Raw genomic sequence first — 21,181 nt, 5'->3', positions numbered from 1 at the left:
GCTATTATTTAATACTGTTTATCTGTTGTGGGTTTTGAGTTTTAGTAATCCTATTTGTATAATTGTGTTTAGAACAAAAGAAAATTAAAGGAGGACCTTGTGGCTTTTTACTTTTATAAAACTTCATTTTACAAAATACCCATTATAGAAAGCACAGCTAAGCAAAAGAAAGAAAATCAAAATCATGTGGAATCTTACTACTGAAAGCCATTGCTAATATTTGGAATATAGTTTTAATTTTTGTTGGGTTGCTAAACTGGGGATTGAGCCCAGGGGCATTCTCCCAGGAGCCACACACCCCAGCCCTATTTTTAATTCTTTATTTTGAAACAGAGTCTCACTAAGTACTTGAAGCTGGCCCCAACCTGTGATCCTCCTGTTTCAGCCTCCCAAGTATTGGGATTACAAGCCTGTGCCACCATGTCCAGCTAGTCCTGATTTTTAAAGTTCATAATATTTGGTATAAACAAAAACATAGTATGTATTGTTTAGTAGCCCTCTTTTTTTTGTGGTATTGGGATTGAACCCAAGGCTGTTCTACCTCTAAGATACAACCCATCCCTATTTTTTCAAAACAGAGTCTTAATAAGTTGCCCAGGCAGGCCTCAAACCTGCAGTCTTCCTGCCTTAGCCTCCCAAGTCCAGGGATTGCAAGCATGTGCATCTTGGGTGACATATCCTGCCTGCCTTCCCATTTCACTTTTTTGGGGGCATGTGTAATGATTATACAGTAGCTCATTTTGCAAGGAGCTCTAATAGGTAGAAACCCTCGTGCATGAACTTGTGCCATCTATTTTAGCAGAGAACTGTTGACTTACATCTTGAGTTTTGGCCAAGGTGAACGGGTGCAATAGTGTTAGAGTTGTGTAAATGGAAAGCCTTAATATTGAGTACTGTGAAAAGGCAGTTTATGATAGCATGTTCTACTAATTGAAAAGGTGGACAAAATCACTGAAAAATATTCTAATTCTTCATTCTTTGTTTGTAGGCTCACTTTAAAATCTTTCTCTCCTCCCCTCACCCTCCAAGAATGAAACATGACTGAGGACTCCCAGAGAAACTTTCGATCAGTATATTATGAGAAAGTGGGGTTTCGTGGAGTTGAAGAAAAGAAGTCACTGGAAATCCTCCTAAAAGATGACCGGCTGGGTGAGTTTTATAGGTTTAATAGAGTGTATTGATTCTTAGTCATCCCAGAGGTTCTGAAGTAAATATTATCTGAAAAGACATCCTGGGGTATTTGCTGCTTGCCCTATTTTTTAGTGATAGGATGACAGACAGAATGGTCAACTTTGAAAAAAGTTACAGATTTTTTGAATTTATAGTTTACTAAGAGAATTTTTTTAAGTCTGTGTTATTTTCTTGTCTCAATTTCCAGATGTGTCATCGTAACTTCTAGGTAAACTTTTACAACTCTAGTCATGATTGTTTTGTGGAAATACTAATAATGCATTGTATAGTGATATTTTGGTTTATTTTAAGCCAGTAATAATAAAGCCCATTGTTGATCAACGTAGAATAAACTGAACCATAGTTAAAACTAATGTTTTTATTTGCATAGAGTATTTATTTATTTTATTTATTTTTGCAGTGCTAAGAATTCCCTGAGGGCCTTGCACATACTAAGCAAATATTATATCATGGAGCTACAGTCCCAGGCTGTATTGGATGCTTTTAATATTTTAGAAATATTTCTCAGCCAGGTATGGTAGCACATACTTGCAATCCCAGTACTTGGGAGGCTGAGAAAGGAATATTGCAGGTTGGAAGCCAGGCTCAGCAACTTAGCAAGATCACACATAACTTAGACCCAGTTTCAAGATAAAAAATAAGGTAGGGCTGAAGATGTAGCCGAGAGGTAGAATGTCCTTAGGTTCAGTTTCCAGTATGAAAAAAAAATTATCTGGTGGTTAGTCCTCATAGTCTAGATTTTAAGTATGTCTGTCATCGTCATCATCCATATTGTTATTTGTGACACTGGGGCTGGAACCCAGGGACATTCTACCTCCGAAATACACCCCCAGCCCTATTTTATTATTTTGTTTTGAAACAGGGTCTCACCATGTTGTGGAGGGCCTTCCTATGTTGCTGAGGCTGGCTGAAAACCTGCTCCCATTTCAGCTTCCCAAGTACTGAGATTATAAATATGTGCTACCAGGCCCAGCTTTGCCCGTCATTATTGTTCTCCTTTGATAAGTAAAGGAATCGAGGGCCAGGGCTGTTAAGTATAATGTATTGGGACTTGAGGCCTGACTGTAGCACTTACTAGCTATGTTCACTTGGTTGAAGTCACCTAACTACTTTGAGCGTCAGTTTCTACATCTTCGGAACTATCCCCATCATGCTTGTGATGTGGATTACAGTAAATAGATCCTATAATTATTAACTACTGCTAGTATTGAAAGCAATGTAGTAATGCATGCAAAGCATCTACTGTACTGTAAAGTGCAAGTTGTTTTTAACAGCTTAGCTGGTGGGAGACCTGGGCTAGAAATCAGACCAATATTGCATTTCCTTAAATTTCTGATCACTTCACTTGAAGAAATGTCTGAACTATACTTTCAGTTTATATGTGTGTGTGTGTGTGTGTGTGTGTGTGTGTGTGTGTGTGTGTGTGTATGGAACCCAGGGGTGTTCAAACTCTGAGCTATACCCCAGGCCCTATTTTTTATTCTTTATTTTGAAACAGGGTCTCACTAAGTTGTAGAGGGCCTAAGTAGCTGAGGCTGAGAACCGCGATCCTCTGGTCTCAGCCTCCCGAATGCTGGGATTACAAGCATGCGCCACCACACCTGGCCTAAATGACTTTTTTTTTTTTTTTTGTACTAGGGGTGGAATCCAGGGGCTTTTCTACCTCCGAGCTATACTCCCAGACCTATTTTGTACTTTATTTGGAAACAGGGTCTCACTAAGTTGCTGAGAGCCTCACTAAGTAGCTGAGGCTGGCTTCGAACCTGTGTGATCCTCCTGTCTCAGCCTCCCAAGCGCTGGGATTACAAGTGTTGCCACCGAGCCCGGCTTACTTTCAGTTTTAAAATATAAAATGTACTTTACTTACTGTGAAAAGCTTCTGACTACCTTTTTTTTCTTTCTCTAGATATTGAGAAACTTTGTACTTTTAGCCAGAGGTTTCCTCTTCCATCCATGTACCGTGCGTTGGTATGGAAGGTGCTTCTAGGTATGAGGGGGAATTATTTATCTTCAAAAGCATTGAATAATGGGATCATTTGTCATCTTACAGTCAGAAAAAGGAGGATATGTTTGGGCCTTTTGCTGAATATTGGATCTTCCTCAGGAGACCCAATGATTGCTCACTGTAAAAGCCTTTAAGATAGTGACTTCAGCAGCAGTACATTAACTATTACTTTAGGAGCGTCATTTATTAGCAGTGCAAAAGAAAGTAATGCATGTTCCTGAGATAAGGTGTGGGAAGACTGCTATGCTAGTCTTTGCTGTCAGCCAAACCCCTTGGGGACTCATGTTTTTCTGTTTTGTTTTGTTTTTTCTTGAATCTGTACAAAGAGAATATTGAGCTAAACCGCTTCAAGATTTCAGCTTTAAATTTCTTAGATTCTGTGATTCACAGCAGAAGCATAACTTTCTAATGCGTGATGTCAGAGAGTTTCTCTCCCTAGAAGTGTGAGTGAATACATTTCAGCGATGAGTGGCTCAATGAGGAGAACTGATGTGCTTGGTTTCTGTGGAAGAAAAGGTGCCGTAGTAACTGACAGGATCCCTTCTGAGCCCAGGGATGTGTCCCTGTCATTGCTGAGCCCACTGGAGCACATAATGCCCACCCATTAGACTCTCCATTTAGTCTCTTAGCTGTGAGAGAGAGGTCGGGATGAGCTTTCTGAGGAATATGAATGATTACTGTTGTTTGTTGGGCGTCTCTGTGTGCCTCGTTGAGTATTTCACATAAATCCTAGACTTCTCTTGACGTAGGTCTTGATATCCTAATTGTACAAGTGGAGAAGGAATCTGGGAGTCTAAATAATTTCCCTGAGGCTTTATCACCTGTAAGTGACAGGGCTAGGAGTGAAGCTCAAGTCTGTAAAAGTCATTTGAAGGTAGGAGAGATCATAGACCTCATTTTTTAAAATGTTGTATATTATCAGGATATGAGAAACCTGCAGCCCGAGTGTGGTTGTATAATATGGAGACAGCAAGGGAACATAGGTTGTTCTAGAAGAGCTACAAAAGGACATTTTTTGCTGTGTACTCTGGTAGTGTTTATGCACCATTATGTCTAGGTCACCGTGCAGTTACAATCTGCAGAAGTGATGGCCACTATTTTAGTTTTTACAACAGCATTAAAAAAAAAAAAAAAACTGATTGTTTCCAGTGGCCATGAAAATAAATGTGTTCTGGGGGTGCATGTTAGGTGGTAATGTTGACAGTGTTGGCTTCTGCTGGGAAGTATTATGTGTCTTATTAGTAACCCTGGAGATCATGGGAGATGTACCGCTGGGGTTTGGTGCACATCCTAAGTGGCAGGGCCTGTTGGGCTGTTCATCACCTTTGTTTTTCTTACCCTTCTGTATTTTGGAAGTCTTTGCTAGTTCTTGAGGTAAAGGCACTGGAAATTTAGAGCTGTCACAGTGTGGAGGACTCTTCCTAGAGTCCTTGATTTTGATTATTCAGGGATCTTTGAATGTTCCCTTCATGGTACCATTTTAGGTAAATACCAGATAGACATTTTAGGACCGAGTCTTAGAAAACAGGTTTAAGGGTTCACATGGGAAGCATCATGCAGCTGCTAGTAGTGTGAGGAAGTCTCAACTGCAGCCATTTACTCCATGGCCCAGATGGGGAGGACACTGAGCAGTGTGTTATCTTGGCCTTTCTGAAAGCCTGGAGTAGAGCTCGTAGCTACATTGAGTAAGGGTTTATGTCAGGAAAAGGAATGTTGAAGCAGGTTTGTTGGCCACAGATGTTCAACTCATCTGCTGTTTCCCAGAGTGATCTTTAGAATACTGGATCTGTGGTGTTCTGCATCAAAGAGGGAGCCATAGCCAAAACACCCTGGCTTAGCATGGGCAGGTACTCTTGCGAGTGCTATATGTAGATTGATCTGTTTACTCATCACAACTGTATGCAGTTAGGTATTATTATTTCCATTTTTTTTTCCACACGGGAAAGCTAAGGCATACAGAGAAATTACTAAAGGTCCCTCAGCTAATTAATTGTAGAGTAAGGAATCAAACCCAGGAACTCTAGTTCTAGAGTCTGTGCTGTACAGCCTGGTTACATTTAATGAGGCTGGAATAAATAAATATTTTTCCTTATTGCAAAACCGAGAGCCTTGACAGTTTGCTGTGGCCATTCCTTAAATCTTCTTGACAGTGGCACCCTATTCTTATGAAGGCTCATGGGGCTTGGATTCTGCAGAGGACATTTGGTGGAATGTCTCCCCTGTTTCCTGCCTCTGATGGATGAGGAACACATGCCCGGGGGATTGGCGTGCCTGTGAGAGTCCTGGTATTAGCAGATCTGAGACCAGAACCCGTAGTTCCTGAAGGCCTGTCCAGCGCTCTTTCTACCATGTTTCCTCAAGCCATTTGCTTGTAAAATACATGTGCAGATTCCCAGTGAGTAGAAGCCATGCTTAAATGGAGTCACAAGCATTGCACTCATTGAAGGTGATCTCATCCAGGAAGAGCAGGGGTTTCTGTGGCCCTGAAGATTGGATACTTTGTGAAAAAGTTTTAACTCTTGGAGGAGAAGGAAACAGTGTTTGTTGGTGGTTTTGGGCCAAGTGCCCAAACTGGAGAGAAGCATCTAGAAGCCAAAGGTGGCTCTAGGCTGACAGGTATAAATCAAATTAAGCCATTATCACGGTTGATATGATTGTTATCTTGAAATTGTGTGGCGTACTTTTCTGAAGGCTTTTGTGATGCTGTTTCATTTCTCTTTAATATCAGTGATGCATCATCAGACATTTAAGATTGAGAAATCGATTTCTAAAATAGGTTCTACAGGGCAGTATTTGTGAACTATAGTCTAATTTTGATGGGCTGCTTTGTATAGGATTCTTTACTAGAGAAGGGGTTTGGATTGCTGTCTCAGTACTTTGCCCTTTTTATGTCCTGGGTCTGCCTAGGGATCCTGCCTCCACACCATGAGTCCCACGCCCAGGTCATGACGTATCGCAGGGAGCAGTATGCCGACGTTCTTCACGCTCTGAAAGTCATTCGCTTCGTCAGTGATGCGACGCCTCAGGTTGAAGTCTATCTCCGCATGTATCAGCTGGAGTGTGGGAAGCTGCCTCGAAGCCCCTCTTTCCCACTGGTGAGTGGTCGACTCCTGACTGCCCCATCTTGCCAGCCTTGGGTTGCACCTTGCTTTCCTTAGAAGCTTTCAGTTGCTTCCCATTGTCAGTGGAGTAAAAGCAGCCTGCCGCTTGTTACCCGGTGTCCACGACCTGCACATTGTGATCTGATCTGCCTTTCAAAAAATACAGTTATACATTGCTTACCAACAGGGATGCCTTATGATGAACGTGACGTAGGGCAGTTTTGGCCTTGTGCAAACATTAGAGTGTGTCTACTCAAACTGAGAGCACTGTGAATTCACTAGACAATTTAATTTTATGGGACCACCATCTTATAGTGGGTCCCATGTTGACTGAGATGTTGTTATGTGACGCATGACTAATTTCAAATTTTAAGTTGGGAAAATACTACCAAGAATTTCCACATACCTTTTATCAAGATTCCCAGATGTTAACATTTTAAGACATCTGTGTTGTCATTTTTCCCATATGTCTACACACAATTCTTTTTCTAAAGCGTTCAAAAGTAAGAAGCAGATGTGATGTGTCCTATTTCTTTAGTGAACACTTTCTAAAGACGAGGACTGACTGGTAGGTAATCTTAGTACAGTCATCCAAACCAAGAAGTTCACATTGATACCATCATTAACATGTCATTTATAGATTCCATTCAAACTTGATAACTGTCCCAGTAATCCCCTTTATCACAAATAACAGCTTTCCACATTTGTACCTCCCTTTGGTGAGTTGCAAATATGAAAGGGCCCCATATTCTCAGTTTATTTACTTCTTTTCTCATTTCCCTTAGGCAGTCCACACTGCCAGCCGCCTTCAGCCTTGGTCTGCAGCTCCCTGGCTCCTTGGGCCTGGCCTTCTGGGCCCAGTGGTCTCTGGCTGCTGCGGCGCCCTTTTCGGCCCTGACTGCTCATCAGCCTTCCTTGCCCCCCTGCCTCAGCCCTGCAGGGCCCACGCTGCTTTTCTCAATTTATAACAAATCTTTACTCATTACTTGGACTGCTTATTGTTAGTAAAGGGAAGAAAGGGGAGAGGAAGACGGCAGGCAAAAGAATAATTACAGATTTCAAGCTATGGCTACTTTATTATAGCTCTTACTCACATTTGAATGACAGTTTTATTTTTTAAAGTTGTTTTTCTTACATAGACTGAACTGGTCCAACAGGAATTTGCTTGCAAACTTTGCTATTCTATAAAATTATTATTTTTTGCATATTGGGCTTTGATTAATTTTAATTTTTAGAAGTTAATGATGTGGTACCTTAGGACAAATCTCATAAAGGCCATCCACTTTTATTTATCAAGAGGTGATTGCTAAAAGATAACGAACTCTTTACCCTTTCCATCCTAGAGTTTCACTTAGTACTGGCACAGCGAAGTCACCAGTACTACATGAGTTGTTGAGTTACTTATTAAATCAGGTTAGATAATCTGTTAGGTCAAGAAATGTAATCGGTGGGTCACTGCTTCCGCCCCACCTCTACTCAGCTTGTCCAGGCTCCCAGCCCAGGCCCTGTGCTGCAGTCTCCTCCACAGGCTGGGTTTGTTCTGTGCTCTGCCACTCAGCCTTTCCCATTGCTCAGCCCCCACTCATTTTATTTTTCTTTTTAGTCTGTTAATAAGAATGTTTGAAGCTGGGCATGGTGGCGCATGCCTATAATCCCAGCATTTGGGAGACTGAGACTGGAGGATCGTGGTTTACAGACAGCCTCAGCTACTTAGTGAGGCCCTTGGCAACTCAGCGAGACCCTGTTTCAAAATAAAGAATAAAAAATAGGGCTGGGAGTATAGCTCAGAGGTAGAATGCCCCTGGGTTCCATCCCCAGTACGGCAAAAAAAAAAAAAAAAAAAAAGGCATTTAGGTTTGAAAATGTAAACCTTTTTGTATATAATAATGGTGTCTGAAAATAAAACAAGGGTCTGGTTTTTATAAGGTTTCTTGAAATTTATTTGAGGGCTTATGCTCATGTTCTGAGTATTGACACATGGTTTGAGAAATGCCATTCTTTTGGTTCTTGAAACCCTAATTCTAGGGACATTTTAACTTTTTAGGTGCTTAAAGCTAGAACAAAATTTCCAAAGTGTGTATGAATGCTTTGTAATAAAGCAAATGCTTTCTTAGCCTTCTTGGAGTGCTTCAATATTTACAAATTCCTATATTGACAAATGTCTCTAGGTGTTTTTTTTGTGTATCACATCCTTTTGAAAAATTCTCATCTAGCAGTGAGAATATTTCTGGAAGAGAGTGGGTGCCTTGCTTATGATTTACATTGACTTTGGGATGGGTTTAATGTTAGAAGTTGGAGTATCTCTGTGTGCTCAACCTGAAAACCAGCTGTTCATAAACAACACTGCTTGACAGGTTTCTGTAGTTACTCATCCTTACTTCCACCTTGTTCTTCTCTTGATGGACTCTGTTTTTTCATCCCACCCTGATTTGTTAATGCAGCCTCTAAAAAATTTAGGGACCAAGGTTTCATTTTTATTAAAGAAATGTGCCTTCTTCTCTTCTCCTGGTTCCTTCTTGAGATTTATTATTACTCTTTCAGGAGCCGGAGGATGAAGGGTTCCTCGCCATTGCTAAAGCCATGGAAGAGATGGTGGAGGACAGTGTTGACTGTTACTGGATTATCCGATGCTTCGTAAACCAGTTAAATTACAAGTACCGGGATGCTTTACCCCAGCTGGTAAGGGATGGCTTTTGGCTTTGGGGTGGGGGGCGAGCACTGGTACTGGAGATTGTTCTCTAACCCCCCACTGTTGCTACAATTATGAGTGGACTTTCTAGTAGGACTCAGCAAACGTTTTCTGTAAGAGGCTGAAAAGTAAATATTTCCAGCTTAGGGACCAGCTGGTCTCGACTCTGCTGTTGGAGCACAGAAGAACCACAGTGGGTGCACTAAGGAGGATCTGGCTGGACTTGCCCCACTGCAGGCCACACTTTGCTCTACAGCCTCAGCAAACTGTGGCCTTATCCTGGCCCAGAAACCACTGGCTTTGTATTGAATGGGCCCTCCGTATTACTTAAGGTTTAAATTTGCCAGTGTGTAATGGAAACCCCATGCAGCAGAAGCTTGTTTTCCGATGAAACTGGAAGCCCGGCGGTGAGGCTGCCCCGGGCTGGTGCTGTGGCGCACGGGGCACCCAGGACTCTCGACTCCCACCAGCTCGCTCCAGCATGCGTAGGCGAGTCCTTCCTTGCCTGCTCATGAGGTGGCTGTTGGACCAGTTGCAGGGACACCCACATTCTGGGCAGAAGGGAGGGAGGGGCAGAGGTACAAGTGAAGGAGCCAGGTGTGGTGGCACATATCAGCATCCCAGCTACTCGGGAGGGAGGTTGAGGCAGAAGGACATCAAGCTGGAGGCCAGCCTGGGCAACTTAGTGAGACCCTGTCTCAAAGTAAAGTGAAAAAGGATGAGGGTCCAGCTCTGTGTTGGATTGCTTACCCAGCGTCAAGATGCCCTGGGTTCTGTCCTCAGTACCAAATAAATAAAATAGAATTGAAGGAAAAGAAATAGACCAGCTAGTCAAGTCTGTCACCCTTAAGCAGGCTTTCCTGCATACAGTTAGGTGCTCCTCTACTTAAGGGGTTACATCTCAATAAATGTATCATAGACAAAACTGTCCTAAGTAAAAAATATTTGCTACACTCGACCTACTGAACACCAGCGAGCAGCAGCGCAGTGCACTGTGCAAGTGGTGGTTTATCCTTTGACTGGGGGAGACCGCATCCTAGCAGGCAGTGCTAGTGGGGAAAAAGCCAAATTCAAACTTCACAGCAGTTTCTATTGGTACTCACCACTTTCACACCATCCTAAAGAAAAAAATATCGTAGGCCATCATAAGTTAGGGGCAGCCAGTGTTGGTGGCCTGGGCTGTGTCACTTGGCTTCTGCATCTGCAGGGGAGGCTAGAAACATGTTTTTTTTTTTTTTGTTTGTTTGTTTTTTTGGTGGTATTGGGGATGGAACCTTTCTATCTTCGGGCTACACTCCCAGACCTATTTTATTTATTTTTATTTTTTATTTTTTGGTGGTACTGGGGTTCCTGGAAACCTTTCTACCTCCGGGCTATATTCCAAGACCTATTTTTATATTACTTTTATTTGAAAACAGGGTCTCTTAAGCCAGCGAGGCTGACTTCGAACCAGCACAATCCTCCTGTCTCTGCCTCCCAAGCATGGGGATTATAAGTGTGTGCCACCATGCCTGGCTCCCAGACCTATTTTATATCTTATTTGGAAACAGGGTATCTTAAGCCAGTGAGGCTGCTTTGAACCTGTGCGATCCTCCTGTCTCCGCCTCCCAAGCGGGGATTACAAGCGTGCACCACCACACCCAGTGAAATACGGCTTTTTTAAAGTCTAGCACTTGATGATACTCTGTTCAACAGGGATTCTGTTGGTGAAGGAGGTGAGCAGGGAGCCTGCTCTTGGGGCCGAGCACGACCTGGGAATCCAAGGACCCACTTCGCAGCCTAAGCCAGTTTTCCTGCACCATTCTCTCTTTTTTTCTCCCCTCTTACTCATTAGAAGCAAGCCTGTCTTATTTCTTAAGTCACTGAATTCTTTTTTCACTTGAAATTCTACTGAGTGTGGTAACTGTGGTAGAGGGTACAGGAGGAATGAGGGGTGTTGAGGACAGGCAAGGGCTCCGAGGGTCATTGCTCCACGTCTGTATTTACTGATATGGCAGTGAACAGCTTCTTCCAGTTTCCGAGAGAGCATTCATTACATATTTCAATTAAGTAGAATTTGAGTTGTAGGGTTTTGAATTGTGGTCCATCTAGTTGATTTTAATAAAAATAATATAAACATGGAATTGAAGCAGAAGTAAACATGTTAGCTGCCTAATTAAATCAGGTCTCAGTTGTACATGGTTTAATTAGCTTTTCTTGTTTAATATAGAAGTCAGTGGAATTTTCATAGTTTATGCTGTAAAAATTCATTCCTGGAGCTGGGATGAGGCAGTGGCAGAGTGGCAGAGTGCCTGCTTTGCAGGTGTGGCGCTCTGGGTTCCATCCCAGGTTCCAAAAAGCCAAAAAAAAAAAAAAAAAAAGAACCCCTTTAAAAATTCATTCCTTGTTTTGGGGAATATAAGTAATCAGTAAACCCAGTCTCAAAAGAAATTAAGTAATCTAATCCAGATGAGTCTGTGTTTCCCTAGATCTGCACCAACACCCTCAGCCCTTCCTAGGGCCTCTCCTGTGCACGTATATGTAAGATGGTATTTATTTATTTATTTTTTGAAGTACTGGAGATGGATCCTAGGGGCATTCTACCTCCAAGCTACACCCCCAGCCCTATTTTTTATTCTTATTTTGAAACAGGGTCTCACTGAGTTGCAAAGGGCCTCACTAAGTAGCTGAGGCTGTTTGCAAATACAGATCCTCCTGTCTCAGCCTCCCAAATGCTGGGATTACAGGTGTGTGCCACCACACCTGGCTAGTAAGATGGTTTTTAAAAATCACAAGTAGCATCGCAGGTACACTTGAACCTATGGTCTTTTTTACTTTTAACTTAGTACCTGGAGACCTTTCCAAGTTGTTACAGATAAATCACTAGTTTTTAGTATTGACTTCTTGTTAGTATAGCCAGGAGCTTTAAAAAATTCCCATCTCCTCCCTTCCCCTGCCCATACCAATTAATCAGAATCTCTAGGGGTGGGGCCCTGGAATCCTGACATTTTTTTTTCTGGGTACTGGAGATTGAGCCCAGGGGCATTTTACCTCTGAGTTATACCCCTAGTCCTATCTTTTTTTTTTTTTCCTGTGATACTAGGGGTGGAACTCAGGGGCTTTTCTACCTCTGGGCTATACTCTAAGACCTATTTTATACTTTTGGAAACAGGGTCTCACTAAGTTGCTGAGAGCCTCACTAAGTAGCTGAAGCTGGCTTCGAACCTGTGTGATCCTCCTGTCTCAGCCTCCCAAGCGCGGGGATTATAAGCGTGCGCCACCATGCCCAGCTTGAATCCTGAGTTTTTAAAAGCCCCAGGCCTGCCGGGTATGGTGGCGCACACTTATAATCCCCACGCTTGGGAGGCGGAGACAGGAGGATCGCACAGGTTCGAAGCCAGCTGCGCTGGTTTAAGAGACCCTGTTTCCAAATAAAAAATATAAAATAGGTCTGGGAGTGTAGCCCGGAGGTAGAAGGGTTCCATCCCCAGTAACACCAAAAACAAAACAAAAAGAAAAGAACTCCAGGCCATTCTGAAATGTAGCTGGGGTTGAGGAGGAGAACCAGTTTCTCCTCCTGATTTATTCATAGTGCTTTCTACCATGAGTTTGCCATAAGAAGGTATAACAGATTCATACCGACAATTAGCATGCCTTCATATATGTGTTCCCTGTACAAACTTAGTCTGAAAGGAATGCTCCAGTGAAGGGAGACATTTAAAATCTCTCTGTTTATTTCTGACATATGTAAATTTTAAAGTGCCACATCAATTTATGCTCTCCCAGAAAGATTATGAGTTTTCCTGCTCTCTACCCCATTGCCAATACTTGATAGGATCTGTCTCTTGAATATCTGTCTATCTGTTAGTGAAGTTGCTGTTTCATTTTCTGCTACGGACCTGCAGTTTCTAGTGAAGTGTAGCTGCTTAGCATATTTCTGTTATTACCTTGGCTTTCTTTTCTCCTCTGTAAGAGTTATTGACACTCTGGATATTTATCCTTTTTCTGTTGTATATGTTGAGAATACTTTCTCCCTGTCTATTTTACAAAGATTTTAAGTTTTGACACAATGGGATTTGTCAGTAAAGTTCTTTTGCTCATTATATCATAATTAGCCCTTTCCAATGCCAGGGTTACAAAAATACATTTTCTCCTAACTTAAAAACACTCAAACTTTTTTTTTTTTTTTTTTTTTTTGCGGTACTGGGGATGAAACCCAGGGGCATTCTACCTCCAAGCTACACCCCCAGCCCTATTTTTTAGTCTTTATTTTGAAACAGGGTCTCACTGAGTTGCAAAGGGCCTCACTAAGTAGTAGCTGAGGCTGTGCTCAAACTGTGATCCTCCTGTTTCAGCCTCCTGAATGCTGGGATTACAAGCCTGCACCACCACGCCCGGCTCACTCAAACATTTAAGTTTGGTCATTTAGCTTGTCAGAGATATCTCTTGGTGACTTTCGGACTGTGAGGGGATTTCACTCCTTTACATTTGCTTGCAACTCCATAGCTTTGGCCAGCACAGCACCATCCTTCTGTCTCTGCCCACACTGGTTGGTGAGTTAAGAATGTACTTTGTAGCTGGGGTTGGTGGTGCACATCTGTAATCCTCGTATTTGGGAGGCTAAGGCAGGAGGACCACAGGTACGAGGACAGCCTCGGCAATTTAGCAAGCCTCTCAGCAGCCTAGCAAGACCTTGCTTCAAAATAAAATAAAAAAGGCTGTAGGTATACACACACACACACACACACACACACACACACACACACACACACAAATGTACTTCATGTCAGGCAGTGCTAACTTTGCTGTACTCATAAATGACTTCTGAGCATGTCACCTCTGTGTGAGGATACTGAAGCAGCAGGCAGGTAAGTCAGCCACTTGCCCAAGGCCCCTCAGGAGCCGCAGGACCACTGCTTCCTCTGCCTCTCGGTTCAGCCTTTTTCACAGATTCACAGCACCACCTTTATCAGAAGCCGCACCTCCAGATTTGTTTGTATCTTTCCACATTCTCTTTTTCACTGAGCTATTTTTCTATTCTTGGACTAGTGCCACACAGTTTATTTAATACAGTTTTCTATTACATTTTGTTAGCAGGTAGGGAAAGTTTCCTCATACTGTTATTCTTTTTAAAAAATGTCTTGGATATTCTTGCATTTTCTTTTTTCTTTGTAGAAATGAATTTTAGAATAGGCAAGATAATTAATGTTTCTTTAAACCTTTGATTTCCTTATTTTTTTAAAAAAGGTGTCTTTTTTCGTATGGACACCATAGTGCCTGGCACATAGTTTTTAAACATTAGGCACTTTTAACAAGAGCCCTTTAAAAGCGTGAGAAAAGCTAAATTTCCCTCGTGCTGCTGTGTGATCTGAGCACCAAGTGGCTCGCTTACTCAGCTCTTCTCCCTTGAAGCTTAGTTAAGCTGGGTTTCGTCTTCCTTAACATTTCTTACTGTGTCATCTAGCAGATCTCTTCTTCCTAGCTTCTGTCAGAGCAGAGTTCCTATAACCTTGGTCTGTCACTTTCATATTTTTGTGGTCTGACCAAGTGAACTTATTACCACACAGCCTAGGTTGCTTTGGGTTCTAGGGAAACACAGGTGGCGGACGCTGACAGTCTTCAAGTGAAGGTGCGTCTGTCCTGCCTGGTCAGGTCCACATCTCCCGTACGGGCTCCAAGTTCTGCTCTCTGTGGGCCTCTGGCTGTCCAGGAGAGTGGAGGCTAGCCTCAGGGGCAGACTGGACGCCTCGCCACAGGGGACGTGAGCTCCCTGCACTGCTTTTGCCACACTCTTACACCATCCTAGAGAGAGGCTGTAAACTGAGCACTGGCAGCAGCCTCTTCCTCGTTTTGATGTGAATTTGTCTCAGAGTAAGCAAGGTTTTTTTTTTCTTGGTCAGGTTTTACTTTCTGTTGATGATGTATGCTTTATTTTCTTCGTCAAACATGTATGTTTTAATTCACCCACTTCCAAAGTTAAGCAGTGCCATACAATATACAGTTTTCCTCATCCACCATTTCATCTGAGGGATGCTTGAGATCCTGCCACAGAAATACGTAGAGATAATCCTTTCTATTCATGGCTGCATAACATTCCATTGTGCATATATTTCCTAGTTTTTCAAACTGTCCTCTCTTGTTGGCCATGTGGGCTGTTTCCAGCCTTTTACCTTTATAACTGTGTTACAGAGGACAGCCACAATTGTGCCTACATTTTTTCATATTTACTTTGTTTTAGAATAGATTCTGTAGAGATTGGATCAAATGGGAGACGCGTGTATTGTTTTTCTAGCCTTTTCAAATTCCGCTTCACAGAGCTCCTACATTGCTGTATCTCATGAGTGAGAGATGGTTCCTGCAGCCTGTCTCCCACAGCCTTGGCCCTGCCGCATGTCTTTGGTCTCTTGACAGGTGTGGAATGACACCTCAGTGTGGTTCTAGGTCACCTTCTTTCATTAAAATAGGGCCAGAGGTCATGTGCATTTTTTCATGTAGAAATTTTGTGGGTTTTTTTTTCCTCTTTTTTATTTAGGGATAACTCTTAATATTAATAACAACCCTTTAAGGTTATTTATTAACCTGGGAATATGCTCACAATTTTTTGAGTATAAAAAGCAAAATCTTAAATTCTGTATTTAATATGAGTCCAACTAATAAAAGACAGGTGTGTGTGTGTGTGTGTGTGTGTGTGTGTGTGTGTGTGTGTGTATGCAAGAAGACAAGTGGACAAAGTATAAGCCAAATATGTCTAGTGGTTATCATTGGGTAGTGTGATTATAAAGTGACCTTTATGTCCTTCTTTATTCTTTCCTGTAGTTTCAAATTTTCTTATAACATGTTATGAATCAGGAAGAAATAAGCAAAAAGATGTACATTGAGTGGTTATCAAGATATTGCTTAATGTGCTTCCAAGCTTCATATTAGTTCCTCATAGTCACTTAAAAATCATATATCTGGTGTTTACTATGCTAACTAATGCTCTAAGTACTGGAAGTCAAGCAGTGAACAAAGCAAGACCTGCTCCCTGGCCCCAGCGAGCTTCTAGTCTGGTAAGGAGGAAAGGCAGGACTTTAAAAGTGCCCCTTATCTGTGTCACTTGAGGTCCGATAGGTGAAATGAGGCGTGGCGGGCTCGGGTGGGGCTCCGTGGAAAGTGTTACCTAGCGTGTTCCAGGCCTAGAGTTCCATCCCGCGCACCACAAAATAAAATAGAGAATGTATACTGTTTTTAAACGTGGAAAAAATACACATGTGTATATACTTTTCACATCACTTTGTAAAGAAAAAAAAAAGCACTTATATTCCATTGGCAGAACCAACCAAAATTCCAGAATAGGGTCCCAAGGTGGAGGCCTGGACGGGAGCCTTTCCACTCGTGCCGGGGAAGCACAGGGGGTTGGAGAGTTTATACTGTGGTAATGTGGGGGATTTACATAAACAAAGCAGTCGGAGAGCCCCCCAGGAGAGAGATTGACACCTGGCCCCTGTGCCTGGCACACTGCCCCCACTTCGGGGTGAGCTTACACATCACCTCTCCTGAGAGACGGTTTCTGGGTCCTGTCTGGCTGGGGTTCTCTCCCGATGACCCAGCATCCCGCGCTTGTTCCCATCAACTTCAAAGCGTAGACTCACTGCCGCTCTGTGTATCTGACACTTCTTGCAAGCCGGGGCTTCATTTATCTTTTCCTTTATTCTTTGCACCCAGCACAGTGTCTGGCACTATGGACACTGGGAAGGTTATGAATTGCCTTTTTGACAGAACAGGGAGAGACAGATACTGGTAAATACACATTTTGTTTTGCAGTATGAGGCCTGTTACACTCTTCAAGATAGAGTCCAGGCTTTTGGCCTTGACCCTCAGTGGACTCTTAAGTCCAGGGCAGGGTGGATTTGGCCAGGTCTGGGGGGCTGGCTCTGCTGCGCTGAGTCTTCTGAATTTGCTCAGTGAGAGGGCACAGCACAGGATCCAGGCGCATCGTTCCCTCCGCGCTTGAGTTACTGGCCTGCTCCACGACATCCTCACGCACGTTTGTGGTGCAAACCGAGTTCATTCTCTGGGCATTCCTGTTGCGTGAGCCTCCTGGCGCCAGTCAGGTGGCCCTCAACACAGGCCAGTGTGTTGGCTTAGTAGCCAGTGGCCCCTTTCATCAGCATCTCTTCTTGCCTCATTCTTCCTAGCTCCTTCTCCCCACCCCAATCCCACTTTATTTCTTTGATCTTACCCTATACATAATTGACTGCTCTAGACCAGTCAGTAATGTCCTGGGCTCCCCAGAACTATTGAATTTTGCTTTGAACTTTGCCCTTGCTCTTGAATCTAGTCAGTACAGTGTTAGGGTGACCAGCTGTTCTGGTTTGCTTGGCACTGTCCTGAGCTTAGTACCCAAAGAGCCCTACATCATCGCTGGAAGCCCCTCAGTCCTAGAAGGTGGTTACTCTCAGCACCAACCTGGAAGTTACAAGTGAATTGGGCAATTCTGAAATTTTGTTTTCTAGCACTTCCTTGCATTCAGCATGCAAACTTTATTTTCATCATAGGCTATAATAATATCAGGTGACATTATGTCACAGGAAATGAGTAATCTCTCTTTATTTTTAAATCTTTAGCCAAAGGCTTTCGAACAATACTTGAATCTGGAAGACAGCAAGCTGCTGAGTCATCTGAAGACGTGTTCTGCAGTGTCCAAACTTCCTTATGATCTCTGGTTCAAGAGGTGCTTCGCAGGATGCCTGCCTGAGTCCAGTTTACAGAGGCAAGTATTCTGAAAGAAAACCTGGGGTCAGAGAAGCATCCTGGCCTTCATATGATTGTCCCCCAGCATGTAAACTGTTTTAGTGCAGCTACTGTAACAGCATAGTTCTGCTTACTATTAAATATGCACTTAGAAAAACAGCCCTTCATGTGTTAGGTGCCATACAATAGTCATGTTTTAAATAGTTTCCAGGAGTTTATGTAAGCATGAGCTCCTCTTTTCCACAGTATGATAGATCCTAATTTAGTAGAAATTCTGGTGTTTCCTAATTTCATCACAGCATCTTTTGTGTTTGTGTGTGTGGTACTGGGATTGACCCCAGGGACATTCTACCACTGAGTTTCAACTATAGGCCTTTTTAAAAAATTTTAATTTTGAGACGATGTCTCACTAAGTTGCTGAGGGCCTTGACAAGTTTCCCAGATTGGCCTTGAACTTGGCAATCCTCCTGTCTCAGCCTCCCAAGTACTGGCATCACAGGCATGCACCACCTCATCATGGCATCTTTAAAGGAGTTGAAGACAGTCAAAGAAGACTCAAACTTAGTTCTTCCAAGTCAGTTCTAGGTGCTTGTTTTGGATATTTTTGAGTCCTAGCCCTACCCCTCCAGCACTAAGTTGAGAAGAAAGGCAGAACACAGAGAACATTAAAATACATAACTAAGATGCTGGGCATGGTGGCGCACGCTTGTAATCCCTGCGCTTGGGAGGCAGAGACAGGAGGATCGCACAGGTTCGAAGCCAGCCGCGCTGGCTTTAGAGACCCTGTTTCCAAAAAAATATAAAAAAATATAAAAATAGGTCTGGGAGTGTAGCTCAGAGGTAGAAGGGCTTCCAGGAACCCCAGTACCACCAAACAAACAAACAAAACAAAACAACAACAATAACAAAAAAAACCCATAACTAAGTGTACAGAGTATGATACCAACTTTAAAAGTTTTAGGAATTAGCTGAATAGTTAGAGTATTAGTGGAGTAATAACTGGTTCTTTAAGCTCTTGGAAAAATTTAAGAAATCTGTTCCCCAAATCACTGGCAATGAAATTGAGTTTGTCTCGTATTTCATAGGCTTCTTTTGTTGTCCCATTGTATGCAATAATTACGTTACATTGCAGAATATTAGTAAAATATAAAAAATGGTGTAGGACTTTTCTTTTTTTCTCTTCTGGCAGTTCTTACGCATGCTTGGCAAGTGCTCTACCACTGAGCCCATCCCCAGCCCAGGACTTTTGTTTCCTTCCCTGAAAATGCTGGGTTTGAAACATGGGGGAACGAGATTTGCAAGATTCCTAGCAGAGCTGTAGTTTTTTAGTGAACTTTGCATTTTCCTTCTAAAACTGATCATGTCTAGAATAGATTTCAGTGCTTATTTCTGTTTTTATTGCTTAGTAGTTATTTTGCAGTTGTTTTTCTCTGAAGCTTATAGTTAAAATAGGACTAATTTCATCTTGTTCTGTAATTTGAGATGTCTAGGTAAAACATCAATTTCAAATGTGTGTAACTTGATTATATCATCTTATTTTTGTAGGGTTTGGGATAAAGTTATAAGCGGATCCTGTAAGATCCTAGTTTTTGTAGCGGTGGAGATTTTATTAACTTTTAAAATAAAAGTTATGGCACTGAACAATGTGGAGAAGATAACCAAGTTCCTGGAAAATGTAAGTTTGCTTTACACGAATTTTTTTTTTTTTAACCTGATGATGGGATTTGAACTCATGTCTTTGTACATACAAAGCAAGTGAGCTATACCTCCAGCTCCTTGATTCTATTTTGAATCTAGAAATAAAGTCAGCTTAGCAAGCCAGACTTCCCTATTGTATTAAATTATTTCAGAGAAATAATACCATATGTTTTTTACACTATACCCTTTTGTATAATATAAAAACATGTTTTCCCTTGAAACATCTTGGCTTAAGCTGGCCTGCAGGTTATGGTTTGCATCTTCCTATCTTTGAGGGATGATGTGAAGCAAGGCCGTTGCTGGAGTGTGTGCCCACAGGGACCAAAGTCCCTTCCAGCCAGAGGTGAAATCTAGCTGTAATTTTTTTTCTATGGAAAAAGAGTCTTGATGTTCTAGGGGATTTCATAAGCCCTTTCATTTCTGTTACTATCTCTGGTGGAATCCCAGTTGGGTTTGTTAATGTGCTGGAGTGTTATCTTAGTGCATGCTGAAAAAGGCTTAAATGAATCAGCTTTTCCCTCTCTTTGTATTTTAGAATACTTTCTACTAGTCAAGAGGTAGAAATAAAGAGAGTTAAACCTGCATGAATAATGGATCATGGACAGGACCCAAGGCCTATCTTTCTTTTTTTTTATTACTCAATATTAACATTTGGACAGTGGCCTGGTAATAAGTGCTAAATGAATGTGAGCTCAATAAATGAATCACCAACATTATCATAATCGGTGGCTGACAGTGCCAGGGCCAGGCTGAGTGTTGTGTGGATTATCTCCTGCGGCCTGTAAACAGCCCTTGACTTGCAGGACTTCCATTGCCCTCACTGGAGAGCTCTGAGATTCAGCAGCCCGGGGAACTCGCCTGGGCCCCATGCTCCGTGGGTAGCGCAGGATGTGAACAGGCCTGTCCCACACCAGAGCTGCTTGGTGTGTTCTCAGGTGGCATTAAAACAATCCTTTAAAGCCATCACTCCCGAACACAGTGAAAACTCCTGTGGACATCAGTTTAGTGCCATAGCAAATGAGAGAAGGTCCCAAAGTTATCAACACAGAAATCTCACCCAGACTGGCATGCCGTTGCAGATTCCCCAGGACAGCTCGGATGCCATCGTGAGCAAGGCCATCGACCTGTGGCACAAGCACTGCGGCACGCCCGTGCACTCGGCCTGAGTGCTCCCGGCGTGTGGACGGCCCGGCTGCTGGCGCTTGTTCTCCTCACCTGGTCTACTAAGCCGGTTGGAAAGAGTCTCCTTGCTTTGGTGCTCAAAGTGTTATTCTCCTTCCCAGTAAAATAATTTAATCAAAATACCCCGTGTTGCCGTGTTGTAGAACAGCATCGTGTAGTTACACCGAAATGCAAAATTCAAGTCAGAATAGCATTTTTAAAGGGTTGCTCAACAATGGCGCCCAGGTTTTAAAGAGTTCAGCCAGGGGCGGGGTGGATGGGGTGGGTGGGTATATTCCTGAGACATGCAGAGCAGCTGCCAAACCTCTCTAGCACCAAGCACAGCTTGTTAAAGCTAAGCTGCCTTTGGTGGCCTCCTCTTCATAAATAAGCTTAAAAGCAGTCTTTATGCTTTCCTCCCCTCTTTGTGCATTGGAATGAAGCCTTTATTGAACAAAACATGTCTACATTTACCTACTAGGAGAGAGTTCTTGTTTGATATTTTGCTAGATATTTTGCTTTTTCTTGATGGGTCATTAACTGTTGGGTGGACTTCAGAGAGCCTGTGTCTACCTGACACGGGAAAGGTAGAGATGGCAGGTTGAGATTACTAGCCAGTGACCC

The 21,181-nt window shown here is 42.7% G+C and overlaps 1 protein-coding gene across 3 annotated transcripts; it reads left to right on the top strand.

Moving 5' to 3' along the window:
• Positions 1-1,037: 1,037 nt before the first annotated feature.
• On the top strand, positions 1,038-20,562 carry LOC308272791 (TBC1 domain family member 7; the record flags this gene model as incomplete). Of its 3 annotated transcripts, XM_080709777.1 has the most annotated exons (7): positions 1,038-1,149; positions 3,098-3,178; positions 6,104-6,291; positions 8,839-8,976; positions 17,572-17,717; positions 19,244-19,373; positions 20,476-20,562. In XM_080709777.1, 7 exons carry the CDS (start codon positions 1,038-1,040, stop codon positions 20,560-20,562), a joined length of 882 nt encoding a protein of 293 aa, XP_080565903.1. The 3 variants fall into 3 exon arrangements, with proteins under 3 accessions (XP_080565903.1, XP_080565904.1, XP_080565905.1); XM_080709778.1 differs by lacking the exon at positions 3,098-3,178; XM_080709779.1 differs by lacking the exon at positions 19,244-19,373 and having other exon boundaries at positions 17,572-17,721.
• Positions 20,563-21,181: the final 619 nt, after the last annotated feature.

The sequence above is a fragment of the Muscardinus avellanarius genome (assembly GCF_963383645.1).
Source record: "Muscardinus avellanarius genome assembly, chromosome: 14".
Taxonomy (NCBI): domain Eukaryota; kingdom Metazoa; phylum Chordata; class Mammalia; order Rodentia; family Gliridae; genus Muscardinus; species Muscardinus avellanarius.
This window is presented reverse-complemented; position numbering and strand designations above follow the sequence as displayed.